The sequence below is a fragment of the Lithobates pipiens genome, unplaced genomic scaffold (assembly GCF_037356315.1).
Source record: "Lithobates pipiens isolate NorthernLeopardFrog02 unplaced genomic scaffold, aLitPip1_a1.2 Scaffold_1, whole genome shotgun sequence".
In the NCBI taxonomy this organism is placed as follows: Eukaryota; Metazoa; Chordata; class Amphibia; order Anura; family Ranidae; genus Lithobates; species Lithobates pipiens.
The window spans coordinates 75,568,211-75,586,540 of record NW_027507685.1 but is presented as its reverse complement, the minus strand read 5'-3'; the positions used below and the strand labels follow the sequence as shown (position 1 = coordinate 75,586,540).

Below are 18,330 nucleotides of genomic sequence, written 5' to 3'. Positions count from 1 at the left end.
GACAACATCTAAAAGCCTGCAATCTGTGAAGGGAAGTGGCAAAGGTGAACCAGTTGTACGGCATGGTGTATGCCTGCCGGAACAAGGAGCAAGGTAGATATTACAGTGTACAAAACGCACAGTGACCCTCTGTATGGAAAAGTCCCGTCCCTTTAGCATAGGGGGCAATATGTCCTGGATGGTTTTAGTTCATCAAAAGATTTCATGGATGCTTTTATTATGAATAAGTATAATGTCACGTACACATGATCGGAATTTTAGTCAGAAAAGCTCTGATGGTTTTCCCGACGGAATTCTGACGGGATTGCATACACATGGTCACACCAAATTCCAACCATCAAAAATGTGGTGACATACAACATGTATGACGGCACTAGAAAAAGGAAGTTCAATACCCAGTAGCCAATAGCTTCCATCTCGTAATCGAATCTGAGCATTCGTGAGATTTTGCACGTTGGAATTGCATACACACGATCGGAATTTCCGATCTCAATTTTTCAGAAGGAAAAACTTACGAACATGCTCAAATTTTTGCTGGCGGGAATTCGGACAGCTAAATGCCGATGGAGCATACACACGGTCACATTTTCAGATGAAAAGCTCTCATCTGTCTTTTGGTGGCCGAAAATTCAGATCGTGTGTACGCGGCATTAAGCACCTTTTGACAGGATGACCATGTCACTAGACCATTATTATATACAACTTATCAGATCTAACTGTAGTGCTTAGAAAATAAGAAGTACAAGAGGAAATGGTAATTTAATTTAATGTAATATTGTACATAAAATGTAAGAGTAAATACATCACATTAAAATTTGTAGGATACAGACAAAGTAAACATTCTCTGATTAGTGTTTCTTCTCACATTTTTCCTTTTTCTCTTTCTTTTCTTTATGCTCCTTGTCCTTGGGCTTCTTTTCCTTAGACAGTTTCTTTTCCTTTTTCTTATGCTCATGGCCTTCTCCGTGGTGGTGCTGCCAGTACAAAATTTCAGAGTTAGTTCTTACAGTTTGTTTTTTAGAGCACTGGCTTTGTAGTAATAGGGGAGATTCTCACTTTCGGTGTAGTAGAGACTGGTAGCCAGTAAGAGGACAACAAAGGTAGCCTTCATATTTATCTCAATACAGGTTTCCTCTAAAAACTGAACTCGGACGTATGATCTTTATTGTATACTTAAAGCACAACTAAAAAAGGCACAAATACTTACCCAAGTTTCAAGGGCCTGACACCCATAAGGTCCCTCGCTGGTGCTGACATCTCCCTGGGATCTGCCAGTGTAGGCTAGACTAGAGATAGGATTTTGTTTTCACTTAATACAATGTACTTTCTGATTGGATGAGTGAGGAGAGGCTGTGATTTCACAATCTTTACCTCTTGCAACCAGAAAATGCCTTGAACTCACTGGAAAAAACAAAAAACACACACGGTGTTCTGTGAATCGTGCTAATGCCAAGGGAGTGACCCATGTGGCCGGTGTGTAGTGGAATGGGAATAAGGATTGCTGTTGAACACAGTCACATCATGTATTGCCCCTGGAAAAATACAGAGGAATCTGAGTGGTTGGTATAGTTCATCATAGTTCCAAAGCAAGAACCTGTGTAATGAAGTGTTGAGCAGTGATAAAATGATTAAGGCCATTTGCTTGACACTTACCTTTCCTTCATCACCTGAGCTGCAACTAGAATCACTGGAGCTGTGATGTTTATGATCCCCCTATAATGATACAAAAAAATATGAATTAAAAATTGTATTTAATGTGTTAGTCCAACAATCTCTGTGGAAGAGGGAAGGGGTGGGGGCCCATAGACTGAAATTAAAGTGACAGTTGACAGAATGTTTAAAGTGGTAATAAAGTGGAATTCAACTAAGGTGCAGTTCACATTGATGCGACAATCGCTCCAGACTTTGGAGCACTTGTCACATCAAAAGTTGGACCCCATTCTGTGCAATGGAACCATTCTAATCAGTGCAACTTGAATCGCTCTGACTTAGAAAAAAAGTTTCTTGCACTACTTTTGGCCCGACTTGCATTGACTTCTGCTAAGGAAGTCGTGCTGGAGACAGGTAGGATTTTTAAGACAGAAGAGACCCCATCAGTCTCTTTTGTAATAAACCCATCTCCCTGCCTATCAGTGTTCATGTACACTGAACCACACATGTGCCGCTTGGCAAACATTTACGGCACCACTCTGTGCCTTAATGATGCAACTCCCATGCGCATGTGACATCACAGCCTGGCCAATCAAGCAGCAGAAGAGTTCAAACCCAGATGGAAGATTGGCCTGAGTTCTTCAATCTTCTCCCAATTAAGAGAATTGACACCATAGCGTGGAGGGCATTGCTTGGCAGGCAAGTCTGCCATATTGTTCTAATATGTGGTGCATACTAGTATATTTTTTTATTATACAAATGGTGCCCTTCCAAATCACCGACTTGTACATGATCAGCTCGGTATAAGTGTAGAAACACTTGCCAAGCTATCTGCACACCTCCAGGTCTCAGAGCGCCGCTTTCTTACACTTTTGGGTAGGGCAGCCAATGCCGTGAGTATCTTACATGCATTATCCATCAGGGAGGAGAAAGGAGGGGGTAGCAAAGGAGTGGCTCTTCCCAACAGTCGATCAGCTTCTATGGACTCAAGTAGGTGGCTCCATGAGAACCTACAATGCAAAGGAGCCACCGTAAATCTGGATGTTGTAGTCAGCATTTGGAGGGACCAACCAATACAGATGGAAAGGAAAACTTGACAGGATTAAGAGGAGCAGCATTCCCAGTAACTTCATATGAAAACTAGAAAATTAAATGATCATTAATCATCACTTTAACCTTTCCTCACTGTACCTGAACCTAAGAACATAGTTTTGGCTGCAGCTACACTTTATGAAGGTTTCACCCTTTCCTTTCTCAGAAAGCTGCCAGGTGCATGATATGATCTTTGAATTTAATATTTTTGTGTCTATAAATACTAAAACAGCTATACTACACATAAATTATAGCCTCTGTACAGTATTTATAGACAGGAAAAAAAAAAAAACCCACACACCACGGGAAGACACATCGGACCCCTGCTGTGAGCCGCATGCGGCTTAGATGTGAACCCAGCCTCAAAAAGTATTTACAGCCCAAACAATTTTCCTAGTTACAGGTACCATGAGGTAAATTGATAGATCATATAAAGTACCCAACTATTTCCCACTGAGTGAATGCCTTAGCATCTCCCTATGTGAAATGGTCTTTAGGTTTTGTTGTCACTGTGGGGCCAGGAATTCTGGTGGTGCACAATATTGTACCTTGTGTTCTTTACAGTGTCCTTCTCCATGATGGCCGTGGGCATCTTTTTTTAACTCTTGTTTCTTTGAGTCAGCTCCTGAAAGAGAATATCAAACTCATGAACTGGATTAGATGCAACATAAAAACTTTACTTTCATGCAGTGGGAATTAAGGATCCCTGTAGGGGCGATTTACTAAAACTGGAAGCTGATTGGTTGCTATGCTACCAGATACTGTGTGCAGCAGTTTTAGCAAATAGCCCCCTGTGTATGTGTCTTTTCACATGCAAATTATGTGCAGTTCAAAATGCCCTTTTTCTGCAGTGTCCATTATGAAATTATGCTTGCAGTTGAGTGCAAAAAAAAAAAAAAGGGAATTAGGTGAGTTTACAGGAGGAAGACTGTTCAGGAGTGGATGAATTATAGAGTATTACTTGAAAAAAACGTTTTTGGCCTTCGTGGGGTGTTTCCATGCTTTATAAATTACTAGTCAGCGTGGGAAATGGATGTAGGCATAGCCCCTGAGGCGGAGGATTGGCATAAATGGAGCACACGTATTGATAAAGGAATGTTAAACGTTGCTCTGATTGAGGCTGGCTATAAAGTACATGCTCAAGGGTACTTGGTCCCGGAGCTTTTTTTTTTTGAAAAAGTACCCAGGATAGTCGGCTTCCTGCTTTAGAGGGTTGTGGCTAGATAGGAACAGTTCTGCACACATGGTGGACTTGTCCCAAAGCGTGCCTTTTTTTTTGGATGAGGGTACACTCCTTTAATTTTTGAGGTGCTTTACCGGTGCAAAAAAAAAAAAAAAAAAAAGCACCTGCAAACAGCCTCTCCTCACTCCAGTGTGAAAGCCAGTGGTGCGCTTGCAGGACGGTAAAAATTCCTGCAAGCAGCATCTTTGCAGCCCTGTACACACCGCTCCTAAAGCGCCCCTGCCCATTGATTTTAATGGGCAGTGGCGCTTTGCGGGTGGTTCTAACCCTTTTTTCGGCCGCTAGTGGGTGTTAAACGCGCCCCACTAGCAGCTAAATAGCGCCACTAAAACGATGGTGAAGCGCCGCTAAATATAGCGGCACTTTACTGCCGATGCCCCAGAGTGAAAGTAGCCTTAAGATGCAAACATTGCCCTACTAAACAAACCAGTACAAAATGTACCAAGACACATACACACAGACCCCAATAATAATAAAAAAAAATAAAAAATAGTTGTATATAGTGCTTGGAAAAGCCCAGCTCTAGACCGATTTAATGAAACGTAAACTCACATGGATTATAATAAAACGGGGGAAAAAAATAATAATTGTTGAGCGTCCTGCAAGACAAACAGCCTCTTTTTGATAAAATATGATCCACTCAGCTTTCCTACTTGCAGGTACCAACAATACAGAGTTGAACTCCAGGAACACTTGATGGTAGATCCCCAGAAAGGACTCAAGGACAATGGAGAGATCTGAACATAATTCCTCCATGTACCATAAGTGGACCAGAAAAGACATCTGTGTGGGTTCATGCAAGGATGAATATTGAAAGCGCCCCCCCGAAGTCACCAAAAGTAGTGCAGGAACTACTTTTGAAAATCGGCGTGACACTGCAAAGTCAGCATCACACTGATTTGGACAGTACCGTTGTCGGCAATAGTCTGATATTTGACATTTAAAACAGCTCCCACTCCCCACTCAGTTCTCCCATAAAGAAGAGTGTCTTCCATGGTTGAGACGCAGGATCTTTCATTCTATGAATAGGGTAGGACCCACTGATAATGGGGTATTTTAACAAAATAAGTGGGTTTAGCGCTATATGACCATATAGTGTGACCAAATACCCATATTTTGAATATGTTCAGGTGTTTTAAATAGCCTTGTATGATTTAAAAAGTCATTTTTATATATGTGTGCTATAATCTAATTTTCTACTGTTTGTTGGTCTTATAGCAGCGCCATCTTTAATGTAAACGCATATGTTCCTAATTGTGTAAAATAAAATAGAAAAGTAATCAAAATTGATCAGTAACATCCTACGAATATTTTATGTTTATTCCAATTATATTATCCAATTATTTTTTAGATTGTAAGCTCTGACGAGCAGGGCCCTCTGATTCCTCTTGTACCAAATTGTAATGCAATGTCTGCCCTCATGTTGTAAAGCGCTGCGCAAACTGTTGGCACTATATAAAACCTGTATAATAAGGATAGAGGGAAAGAATTTTATTGGCAGGTATGGACTGCAAAATTAAATTTTTCTCCATTTTGAATATATGCCAATGCTGGAAATCTTTTCATGCTGTAACAGTTGCTTTCTACATAGCCCACTGTTACCAGCAATTTCTGTGTTGTATGTATAGTTGGGTCTTGTGCATTAGCATTCTCTTGTAGTTTGGAAGTATAAGGTCAAAGGTTGTAATGTAATTGATAATTTACAACATGCAATCAATCTGAATTTTCCAGTTTATGCAACCATTTAAACTTTGACCCAACATTGTGCAATTGAGATAATACTGTGAGCAATCAGCATTTGCTAGATTTGATTAATGGTGTAATGGTTGCTCCACTGAACAATCTGATTCAAGCCAGCAGAGCAAGGATTGTGGGGGGGGAAAAAAAAATAAAAAATCAGTTTAACAATACTTAAATGTGGTGGCTGCATTTGTGTTCTTCTTTAGGCCCCCACACTTTATATGCACCTGATGATCCTACCAGCAAGTCTGGTATTTTTCAACATCCTTTAAACATTCCAAGCTGTCCATCAAAAGCGGCAGTTAAACAATGGGAAGGAAACATTTAAGGATAGTTAGCACTATAACGATTGGTAAACTGCAATAAATTACAGTTTTCTAAATGTGCTTTAACATTTCATGGCTGCATCTCTGCCTTAGCCTAACAAGTCAGTCCATGCCGCTGCCTTGCGCAGAACCCCCCAGGCTATGGTGGTCATTCACATATGACAGGGAAATTGTAACTGGCCATACCCAATGAAAGCCTAGTCCAGAAAACAAGTTTTTGAGGTCTTCTATATTCCTGATGGGAGCAGCAAATCAGAACAGGGGACCCAAGTGCATTATGATGTGGCATGGTTTAGGCTGGGTTTACACTATTGCAAATTGGACGCGCGTTTCCCAGCATCCAATTCGCATGACAGGAGACTAACAGCTCTCTATGGAGCCTATTCACACATCACAGGGATCGCTGTGAAGCTCATTGCACAGGGGTCCTGTGCGTCTTTGGCTCCATTTCAGCAGTGTTCATTTTGTCAATGAAAAAACACTTGTCATTTTTGTCAGTGGCATTTTTACAGTGACAAACAAAAAGTACACTGCATTTTCATCCTCTGTCAAACTATGACAAAAATTTATTCAGTTTTTGTTAACGAACATGTGAAGGAGGGACAGTTACCCTCAGAGCTCCTGCTTCTTCTAGATGGAGCCTTTCATTTGTAGATAGGAGGCTGTCCGCAGAAAGGTTAGCGTTAGACTATCAAGGTTTGTCATCTGCAGCCTGAAGGGAGACGTTCTATTAGGATGGTGGGAGCTTGGCTGTGTAGTTATCCCTCTCACACACTTCATACCGATATAGAGAGGCCCCCTGAAGGAGACCTTCTTGTCATTAGGCTTCACAGCTTGTCCACTACAGGAGAGCAGCACACTGATCTGTGCAGGATTAACCCTTTTGCTGCCAGAGCTGTCTTCATGCTTAAAAAGCATCAATTTTAGGCCTGAAGATTACACCCCCCCCCCCAATAAAATATTATATATTTTCTTAAAGCAGACAAGTTCATGTAAATGTGCACTGCATGGTGGCATCGCACAAAGATCTTCTATTTTTACGTTACAAGAATATTGCTTTTTTTCGCAGTAGTGTAAACGAAACTTTATCTTAAAGTGGTTCTGCACCTAAAAAAAAAAAAAAAAAAAAAATTATATTAAAAGCCAGCAGCTACTAATATTGCAGCTGCTGACTTAATAAAATCACACTTACCTGTCCCAGGGTCCAGCGATGTTGGCGGCAGATGACGAGCGATCGCTCGTCTTGCTGCTGCCCCCGCTGGCATCCTCTGTCAGGGAATCGGGAAGTGAAGCATCGCGGCTTCACTGCCTGGTTCCCTACTGCGCATGCGCGAGTCGCGCGGTGTGTCTCTTCTGGTCCCCCACTGTGTCCTGGGAACTGTGTTTCCCAGAACACAATGGGGGGGGGGGGGGCGGGGCGTCTGCCCAGAAGTGGGTGCAGATAGCCAGGCAACTGCACCCCCCCCCTCCCCCCTGAAAGGTGCCGATTGTGGATGCAGGTTTCCCCGACATCAAATTTGCCAGCAGCCCTGTGCATATTTTGGTCTGTTTCAGGTCTGAATTCTCTCCCCCCCCCCCCCCCCCCCCAAAAAAAAAAAAAAAAAATTCCAACACTTACCCCATCAGCGGCTATGTCCTCTCCTCCATGGCAGCTTCCAGCGCCTCCTCTCCTAAGATCACCCCCTATGGAGCCAGTTCACATATCTCCGTTGTGACTGCGGAGTGCACGGCCCAGAAACGCTGTGCATCTTTGGCTCAGTTTCAGGGCCGAATTCAGGCATCGATTCGGCCCTGAAACAGGGCTCCTGTGCAATCCGCAGCCAGTTCCAGTGTGAATCCAGCCTAAAAATTGTTTAAATTTTTCACTCCAGGAGTATCTTAAAAAGGAGTGTGGAAATTGTAACGTAATGCTTAAATACTGCATTACAATGTAACTAAACCCATTAGATTAAAATGTACTCAAGATTGAGACCCCTTTGACACTGAGGCGCTTTACAAGCGCTACAGCGCTAAAAACAACACCTGCATAGTGCCTGTAAAGAGCCGCTCCTGTCTCTCCAGTGTGAAAGCCTGAGTGCTTTCACACTGGAGCGGTGTGCTTGCAGGACGTTAAAAAAAAAAAAAAAAAAAAAACACACTTCTGCAAGCAGCATCTTTGGAGCGGTGAAGGAGTGATTTATACCCCACTCCTTCACCACTCCTGCCCATTGAAATCAACGGGGCAGCGCGGCTATACCACTGGCAGTTTTAACCTTTTCTCGACCGCTAGCAGGGAGGGTAAAAAGGAATCCACTAAGGCCTAATAGTACCGCAAAATTGACGGTAAAGCGCCGCTAAAAATAGCGGCATTTTACCGCCGACGTACCCACCGCCCCAGTGTGAAAGGGGCCTTAGTTGACAAACTAAAATGCCATTTTACTCCTAAGACTAAATCGAAAAATTGGGCTTGATTCGTCCCCGAAACAGATAACAGGGATGCATCGGACCCCTGCCGTGAGCCCCATTGGAATTAAGTGTGAACCCAGCCTTAGGCTTTAAATACATAATGAGGGTTATTTACTAAAGGAAAATCCACTTTGCACTGCAAGTGCACTTGGAAGTAAAGTCGCTGTAGATCCGTTGGGGGACATGCGAGGAAAATAAAAAACAGCATTTTAGCTTGCACATGATTGGATGATAAAATCAGCAGAGCTTCCACTCATTTCAGATCTACCCCTTAGATTTAGAGTGAGTGCACTTGCAGTGCAAAGTGGATTTGCCTTTCGTAAATAACCCCCCCAACGTCCAATAAAAAGGTGGAGTCAGACAAATCTGAACTGTGATCCTCAAAAAGAGATATGACCAAAGTTTATTTTAGGTTATAACCGTCCTAATATTATAAGGTGTAGAGCAGGGGTAGGCAACCTCAGTCCTCCAGCTGTGGTGAAACTACAAGTCCCATGAGACATTGCAAGACCCTGACAATGATGCCTAGAAGCATGATGGGGATTTGTAGCTTCACCACAGCTGGAGTGCAGAGGTTGCCTCTGGTGTAGAGCATGTTTACAGCCCAAACATCACTCTGCAATTAATCCTATTCAATGTGACTCAGCAATCAGAGTTGACATAATGAAAGGGAAGTTTATGTTCCATATCTAGAATAAATACTCCACACCCTGTGTACTGTAAGGCCTTATACACAGATGTTTTTACAGCAGCTTTTTTTGCAGCTTAAAAACGCCACTCCCATGTCATTCAGTGGCCTCATACACACCATGACATTTGAGCTGTAAGGCATTGGCATTTTTAAGCTGTAAAAAAAAAAAAAAAAAAAATAAATATTGTGCAAGGTTCCCCTCCCCTCCGGTCTGGTATGAATCTTAAGGGGGAACCTCCACGCCCAAAACAAATCCAAGCACGCAGCCCGGCAGGTCAGGAAAGGGGGGGGGGGGACAAGCGAGGGCACCCCCTCCTCCTGGACCATACCAGGACACATGCCCTCAACATGGAGGGTTGGGTTCTTTGGGGCAGGGGGGCTCTGCCCCACCCAAAGCACCTTGTCCCCATATTGATGAGGACAAGGGCCTCTTCCTGAAAAACCTTGCCCGGTGGTTGTCGGGGTCTGCAGGCGGGGGCTTATCGGAATCTGGGGGCCCCCCCAGATTCCCAGCCTCCCACCCTAGGTGAATGAGTATGGGATAATAAAAAGATTAAAAAAAATAAAACCCACACACACCAAACTACACAGGTTTTTAAAGTATTTTTTTTTTTATTAAGGCAGCTCCGTCTCTTCTCCCTCTTCTGGCAACGTCTTCTCCCTCCAAGAAGGGCCGCTCGATCCTTAAAGCAGAGTTTCACCCACTTTTACTTCTCCTCAGCATCCCTTACTAATCTGTGCACTAGAAACTAGTTGGCTATTTTTTTTTCTACATTAGCTACTGAATCAAGTATTGATTTTCCACTTCCTCCTCCCTGGCTGCAGCCCCGCACATTTCCGGTTTGCAATGCCTACTGCATTGAGGTGCGTCATCAATCCCAGGAGGCAATAGGCATCGCTGGGCTGTAGCATCATTTTATTTGAAAACCAGAAATGATGCAATGCAAGATGGCGGCCAGTGCCATTTTTAAAAAAGGGTAACCAGGCTTTTGTTGCCATGGTTATCAAAGCTTCTTATACACAGTGATGGGCGGTGGGGGAAGCGGCTGGAGCATTTCAGCCCTGCTTATAGAGCCCAGGGGACAGCACAGCCACAGCGTTACTAATGATTTATATAAAAGTTTGGATAGGGGCAGCTCTTGCAAAAGGTAAATTACTATTTAAAAGACACCAGTTATAAATGATATCCCTTGTTTCTGTGTAGATATCTGCATAGAAACAAGGGATATAATTTACAATTAGTATCTTTTAAAAAAGCAATTACATTTTGTAGGCGCTTTTTATATTTCTAAATTTATAATCTCTGTAAATGTAGATGAACTTCCTGGTTCCTGGAGGGGGAGGAGAGGTTTCCTTAGCCAAGTGGTGGCAACTTCCTCTGACACTGCTGTTGCTACGGAAACCCGACCTACAACTCATTACACCGCTCGTGCTGCTCTGAGTATGTGCAAGTTTTGGGGGTGCATGCTGGGTAACCAGCATGCAAGGAATAGAGGAAGCGATACAGTCTGGCTTCAGATGCCCACACATGAGATGGCCGCGGTCTGCTGGGACTTACAAAAGAAAGAAAACAATGCTGCAAAAATACAAAAACTGACCTTAGTTTACAGCAGACCTTTACTAGAATATATTAAGCATAAGAATTATAGGGGTATTTTTAGCTAAAAAGTAAAAAATTTGGCCAGAACACAGTTTTACATATTTATCTGACAAATGATTATCAGATTGGGGGGGGGGGGGGAGGAATCTGTGTAAATTTGTTTTGCTGACATTATAGCAATAGATAGATTTTGCCAGTGTAGGGGTTGATTTACTAAAGGCAAATAGACTGCACTTTGCAAGTGCAGTTTCTACAAAGCTTAGTAAATGAAGTACAGTGTCACTTTGCACAGAATGCCCAATCACGTGCAAGAAAAATAAAAACAAACACACACACACACAATTTTGCTTGCACGTGATTGGATGATGCAAGTCAGCAGAGCTTCTGCTCATTTACCAAGCTCTGGAGCAACTGTACAGTCCATTTGCCTTTAGTAAAATCAATCCCACAATGTCACCATCAGTATTACACTCTGTGCACAAGCTTCTTTTTTGGCAGATTACAAGCATTTTTTTTTGGTCCCATATACTTTAATAGAAAACGCCTGACATGAGCATCTTGTTGCTTGTTTTCGGCTCAAACAGCAGCTCTCCACTCAAATTTCCTCTCCCTAGTGCTTTCTATTGGCTAAACAAAAATGCCTGAAGCTGTAAGACGCTTCTAATAAGATTTAGGCTGCGCTCACACTATTGCAAAGTGGATGTGGGTTTCTCCGCATGTCAGGAGATCGTGACTGACTCTCAATGGGAGCTGGTTCACACATCTCCGGAGCGGCTCTCCTGTGCAAATTGCAGAAGTCCTGTGCGTCTTCTGGTCAGAGATCAGCCAAATATTTGGATCGAAATCGGACCTTAAAATGGTGAACAGGGATGCACCTGACCCCCTGCTGTGAACCCCAAAAAAAAAAAAAAAAAAAAAAAAAAAATCTAGCCATCTATCTAATCTTGGAAAAGGCTGCAAAAACGCTATGCTCAGGTGTAAAAGGAGCCTAATAGAGGACTGGCCTGTTGCCAGCTCTCTGTCATTAGTACAGACAAAACACAGTTAGTGTTAACTATAACATTACCTAATAATAATAATAACTACCTGTATTTAAAAAGGCCATTACTGTTGAGCAATAATTGCAAGAACTATGTATTGCAGCAGCCAGTTACTGCCTATTTGCATAAATAAAAAATACGATATATCTACAGATCACGTAATCAGGATTGACACCATAAAAAACCATCCTACCTTTGGAATCCATGTTGTCTGGATCTGCTGGTTGCAGGAGATGTGATGAAGAGTGAGGTGTATGTATAGCTGTATAGCTCTGTGCTGAATCTAAGGCTGATGTAGAGCAGCTGTCAGGTAAACTATGTGCTAGGTGTGTCTGCGCTCTGTACCTTTATATCTGACAGCTGGAGGAGGGAGGTGGGATGTGCAGAATGCGCTCCCTGTGGATAAGCCACGCCCATTCTGGCCTAAAATATCCAATTACAAAACAAGTGTTGTCTGGGAAACTCCCAACCAGGCAAATGTTTTTTGCTTGATGGAAAACGCACCCTTTCTTATACCGGTATCACAAGACATGAGCTGACATGTGATAGATCTCCAAAAACAATATGTCTTCTTCAGACTAAAGCTGCCCACACAAAGCATTTTGTTCACCAAGCTGCGTGACTGATCTAAGCGTCACACGAAAGGGTTAATGTGCACACGACTCTCCTCATAGGAGCATCACAAGCATGTTGTAACATCTGTGCAATTCTTACATGATCGCTGCTCTTAAAGAGAACCAAACATGACTCGGTTTATACAAGAATCTGATTGTCCAGGATTAAACTAGAATAATTGTGCAGTCTTACTTATGAAAGATTTATATTTTCTGCCTTATTTAGCTGTATTTGCTCTTTCTTAGTCTAACGTCCGTTTAATTTACGGGATCCGGGTCTTGAGCCTTGCAGCTGATGCCATGTCATCCCCCATCAAATTATTCCCCGCATCTATTACCTTTTGTACCACCCCCTCCCTTTAGAATGTAAGCTGTATGAGCAGGGCCCTCCTGTCCCTTCTGTAATGAACTGTGCTGTAATTGTGCTGTCCCCCCTCTACATTGTAAAGCGTTGCGTAAAATGTTGACACTATATAAATCGTATACAATATACATACCTCCCAACTATCCCTGATTTGGAGGGACTGCCCCTCATTTCTCCTCATTTCTCCCTCATTTTGGTGTGTTCTATATAGATGTATATAAAATGCACTTTTTATCTATCTTAAAGTGTTTCCCAGTGCTAAATCTTTCATCTGATTTCTAAATTGCTGCATTTGTAAATTCCAAAAGCCAATATAAAGGAATAGTAATGGTAAAAAAAAGCACTTGTGGATTTAACCAATCCTTGTTTTTTGTACAATTCTCTTTTAAGGGGGCGTGGCAAGGGGTGTGTCCTATGCCTGCATACTTTTGTTGATAGGTGTCCCTCATTCCCATCTGAAAAAGTTGGGAGGTATGCAATAATAATAAAAAGAAGAAGAATAATGTCAACCTCTGGACCTGCACACTCAGGAGCTGGGAAACAGGAACCATAGGGCTTCAAGTTACCATTGACCCTGGACACGCCAGGTAAAGTGTTAGCACTGGACAAAATAAGTTAAATTAAATAAGAGGGGCCTAGATCTGTATGACAAGGCATGGCCCCCTACTGTTATTTTTTATCTGCTCTTCACAGTGAACCATTGGCTCATGGTAGATACATTGAACCTCTCTGCTGTACTTTTCTTTGATTACTTGGCAAATGTAAAATGATTTGCACATTGTTAATACTCAATAAAAATATTTGCACCACAAATTAAATAAGAGGGGGTAAATATTTAATCTTTCATACTGCTGAACTATAATCATTAAATAGAGAACATTTTGATTTTTGAACAAGAACAAATCCTGACCTCCCGACAACAACCCCCCCCCAGCCGGTCAGTAACCCGTGCCCCCCTCCCCCATCGATTGTTCGCTTGTCCGTCCCGTCCACCCACCAGCCCCTCACCTACCCCATCAAGGTCACGGGCAGCTTCAGATCCTTTCTGCGTCTCCTCCTACAGCCGTAGTACAGTTGCTTATACAGTGCATGTAGTGTGTACAGTTTCTACTACACTTCTGGTGGTGTACACAGTACACAACATAGTGCAGCCGTAGTACAGTTGCTAATATAGTGCAGGCGGTGTACATAGTAATACAGTGTGTACAGTTTCTACTACACTTCTGGTGGTGTACACAGTATCTAATACAGTGTAATGTGGTGTTGCAAAACAAAATAAACATCATGCTCGGAAGGCCACCAAGTAGAGGCAGACGCTCACAGGCCACTAAAAGAGGGCAAACAGCCTTTGTGTCTACAGACAACACTGCTGGTCATGGACATGGTGCATCCTCTGCAGGTGACCGTGGGGCATGCTTGTTATTGAGCCAGAACATGCAGAAGAGTTGGTGGAGTGTATTACAAAGCCATCCTCATTCTCCTCATCCCCTGTCACCCAGGCTCAGAGTAGTTTGCCTTCCAATGCAGCTTCCAAAGCGGCCTATTCCACTGGCTCCTTGCCCATAGTCACTCCTTACGTAGCCCCATCATCATGCACGGAGGAGTCCCCAGAATTATACACCCACAGTGTTGGGTACATGCTGGAGGATGCGCAGCGATTTGAAGGCTCCGATGTTGGTTCCCAGGTTGAGGAAGGGAGTAACATGAGCCTAGAGAGAGTGGGGAGCTCCGCAAGTGCAGGGCACTGATAACTACCCACTGACTTTTAAAAGTTCCTTGGTGTGGGCCTTTTTCAGCACATGTGCAGAAGATCGCACTGTTGCTGTTTGCAACCTATGTCTGAAGCGTATCAAGCGTGGCAAGAACAGCAGCCGCTTGGGCACCACATGCTTGACCAGACACCTGCCATGTGGTCCATTTGCAACAGCACTTGAAAGACCCACCATCAAAGAGAAAGTTGGACTCCTCCTTGCTCCTCATATGGGATCTCCAGCCCTACTATACCTCCAGTCCTCTCAAAAACCCACACTGAGAGGAATGAAGGTATAGTAATAGGTGTCCCAAGTACTTGCAGCCAATCTGCTAGCAGTACACTACCATCTGATTTTAGCAGGCAAATTTCCCTACCTCAGTTGCTGAACCGTAAAAAGAAATTTGGTCCCAGCGATCCACATGCTCAGCATCTAAATGCTAGCTTGGCCAAATTAATAGCACTGCAACTGCTGCCTTTTCAGCTGGTAGACTCTGCCCCCTTTCGTGAATTTGTGGAATGTGCTGTACCTCAGTGGTAGGTTCCAAAACGCCATTTCTTTTCACGGAAGGCCATTCCGGCTCTCTACCGGCATGTGGAAGGCAATGTTTTGGCGTCGTTGGACAGGGCGGTCAGCAGTAAGGTGCATATTACCACTGACACATGGTCCAGCAGGCATGGGTAGGGACGTTACCTTTCCTTCACGGCGCACTGGCTAACTCTGCTGGCAGCTGGGAAGGATGCAGGACAGGGTTCAGTGTTGTTGGAGCTTGTTCCGCCACTATGCCTACAAAATACTAGTAGTGATTCTGCCACAGCTCTCTCCTCCACCCCCTCCTCTTCTTTTTCCTCTATTGCCTCTTCTGCAGATTTGTCCTCTGAACCAGCAGTGCTCCGTAAGCGTTCAAGGAGCCACACGTGGCAGAGATTCTGTCAGCTCTGCAGGAGCAGGCTCAGAGGTGGTTGACGCCATGTCAGTTTCAACCAGGAATGGTTGTATGCAAGAATGGCACCAACCTTCTCTCCGCCCTCTCCCCTCTCCGACAGGGACACTTGACTCATGTTCCATGTTTGGCACACATCCTGAATTTGGTAGTGCAACAGTTCTTGAGCTTACAGGATCTCCTGAGGCAGGCTAGAAAAGTCTGTGGTCATTTCCGCCAGTCATACAATGCCAGTGCTCGGCTGACTGACATTCAAAGGGAATGCAACCTGCCTGCCAACCGCTTCATTTGTGACATGTCCACCAGGTGGAACTCAACGTTGGCAATGCTACAGGGGCTGCACAGAAAGCTGAGGGCCATCAATGAGTACCCGTGCAAGTATGGCACCAGGACAGGGTCAGGGGAGCTTGGCTTCTTTTCACCACGCCAGTGGCTACCGATCAAGGATGCATGCACTGTCCTTTCACCATTTGAGGAGGCCACAAGGATGGGGAGCAGCAACAATGCCTGCATCAGGGACACTGTCCCTCTAGTCTTCCTGTTGGAGCACATGCTTCGTGGAATCATGAACAGGGTACTTGAGGCAGAACAGTGGGAGGAAGAGGAGGACTTCCATACCTCTCAAGGACCCCTTTATCCAGATAGTTTTCTTGTGGGCCCATCAAAGACACAGGAAGAAGAGGAGGTGGATTGTGTCAGCATGGATGTAGAGGATAACATTTAGCAGCTGTCTTCATGGAATGGTTTTCAGTCCCCAGAAACCCAAGGAGTTGTGCGTGGTTGGGAGGAGGTAGTTACGGATCATGTAATCCTTAGTGACCCAGAGGACTCTGCAAAGCCTGTGAAAGGACCCTAGGATTTGTAGTATCAAGGAGAGGAATCATTACTGGCTGACAACCCTTCTTGGTCCACGTTACAAGGATGAAACATCTTCAGGAGACCTTGAAGAAAGGTTTGGGCAAAGCATTTTCAGACCCTGGTAGGTTACAATTTCCTGGTGCTAGACAACAAGTTGCTGAGGCTTCGTTCAGTCAGAGGAAGAGCAGTGGAGAAGGTGGCCGGTTGACCGATGCCTTTAGACAATTTTTCAGTCCTCAGTGCCAAGGTCTGATCGGTTCAAGCAACCATCACCAACGTCTGCATTACATGGTGCACGAATATCTAGGAGCAAGAGCAGAATTGGAGACCTTTCCAACAGAGCATCCACTGGGTTACTGGGTCTTAAGGATGAACCACTGGCCAGAAGTTGCTCAATATGCGCCTGTCCACAGACTCTGTTGATAGGCTCACATGCATAAAAATTAATCAATCTTGGATCAGTAGCTATCAAGCACCTGATGCTGATGTAACTGATTGAATTCGCTATTGATGTGGGATCCCTTGAAGACTGTTTAAAAGGGGCATGTAATTAAAAATTTTTATATAATATTTCAATGCAGGCCCGTTCCTGCGCCCAACAAGGGTACCTGAGAGGGATTACAGTGTTGTGGCACCACAACCACCACCACCCAAGGCCCAATTTTTCTACCCGTTTAACAGTGGCATGTAATTACAATTCTTGATATAATATTTCACAGCAGGGCCCGTTCCTGCGCCCGCCAAGAGTAACTGTGAGGGCTTATAGTGTTCTGGTACCACCAACACCTAAGGCCCAATTTTCTGCAGAGTATATAGCCCAGTCTGTATAGTATATATACTGCTGTTCAGAGTATATAGTAAAAACAGGGGACCCCCACACCATTGTTTTTTTTGTTTGGGTGCGGGGTTCCCCTTAATATCCATACCAGATCCAAAGGGGCCTGGTAATGGACATGCTTTCTTTTAAATGATTTTCATCTATATTGCTGGGACCCAACAATACTGTAATGGTTATGCAGTGATCTTCCTGTTTGCTTACCTCCCCTCATTTGTTCAGACTAAGAGGCCAGCCACTTCCACCTGGTGGTTTTTATAACCTCTCCTCTAAGCGTGGCTCCACCCCAGGCCCTATCAGGGAACCTTATATTAACCTGTGCACTGCAAGCCAACAGTGCTGATCAACCATTGTGTGTTCCTTTGTGTTTAGCTTCCTGTTGCCTGCCGTGTGCTCTTCTGTTGTTCCGTTACCGACTTTGGCGTGTCTTTGACTATCCCTGTTTGCCTGTGATCCTGACCTTTTGGCGTGTCCCTGACTATCCTTGTCTGCTTGTGGCCCTGACCTTGGCTTTGTCCCTCACCATCCCTATCCTCCTGTTGCCTACTGTGGGTGTGAGCTGGGGGACCCTGGGGGTTGCGACTTGGAGCCAGTTGCAGCCAAGTCCATCCTCACCACTCGAGGCTCTGGTGAACACCTGCTGGCTCTTAGACTTCGCGCCCCAGGGAATCTTACGCTCTAACCCCTGTGGGACCTGTCTTCCATCTGCAGCAGTCAGCCGTAGGGTCCACAACCTTGCGGTGCACTCCTGATCCCTACGGTGTGCATCTGTCACCTCGCCTCAAGGTGACCTGACAAATACATTACAGCCGCGAGTAGTTTTAAATTACATTTTTTCTTTTAGAAATGTAATTTCTTGATCATACATCACGGGACACAGGAGCTCATTACATAGTGGATTATATAGGCACCTCTGGTGATTGGACACTGGTTAACCCCAATTAAGGAGAATTCCTCCCCTATATAACCCCTCCCATATGGGAGGCACCTCAGTTTTTTCGCCAGTGCCTATGGTGGTTGGTCATGTAAAACATGTGCTATGAAGAAAGCTCTGTGCAGGTCCCTGCGGGGGCCTAAGGGCTACAACAAACCGGATCCATATCTCGGGCCGATATTTTGACTCCCAAGATCGCCTCGT

At 44.2% G+C, this 18,330-nt stretch overlaps 1 protein-coding gene across 1 annotated transcript; it reads right to left on the bottom strand.

Moving 5' to 3' along the window:
- Positions 1-750: 750 nt before the first annotated feature.
- CUNH19orf33 (chromosome unknown C19orf33 homolog) lies at positions 751-12,192 on the bottom strand. The gene is made up of 4 exons (XM_077458466.1): positions 12,021-12,192; positions 3,291-3,367; positions 1,654-1,713; positions 751-974 (listed from the first exon to the last, which is right to left on the bottom strand). The coding sequence occupies exons 1-4, from the start codon at positions 12,031-12,033 to the stop codon at positions 849-851; spliced, it is 276 nt and encodes a 91-aa protein (XP_077314592.1). The 5' UTR covers positions 12,034-12,192; the 3' UTR covers positions 751-848.
- Between the last annotated feature and the right edge of the window lie 6,138 nt (positions 12,193-18,330).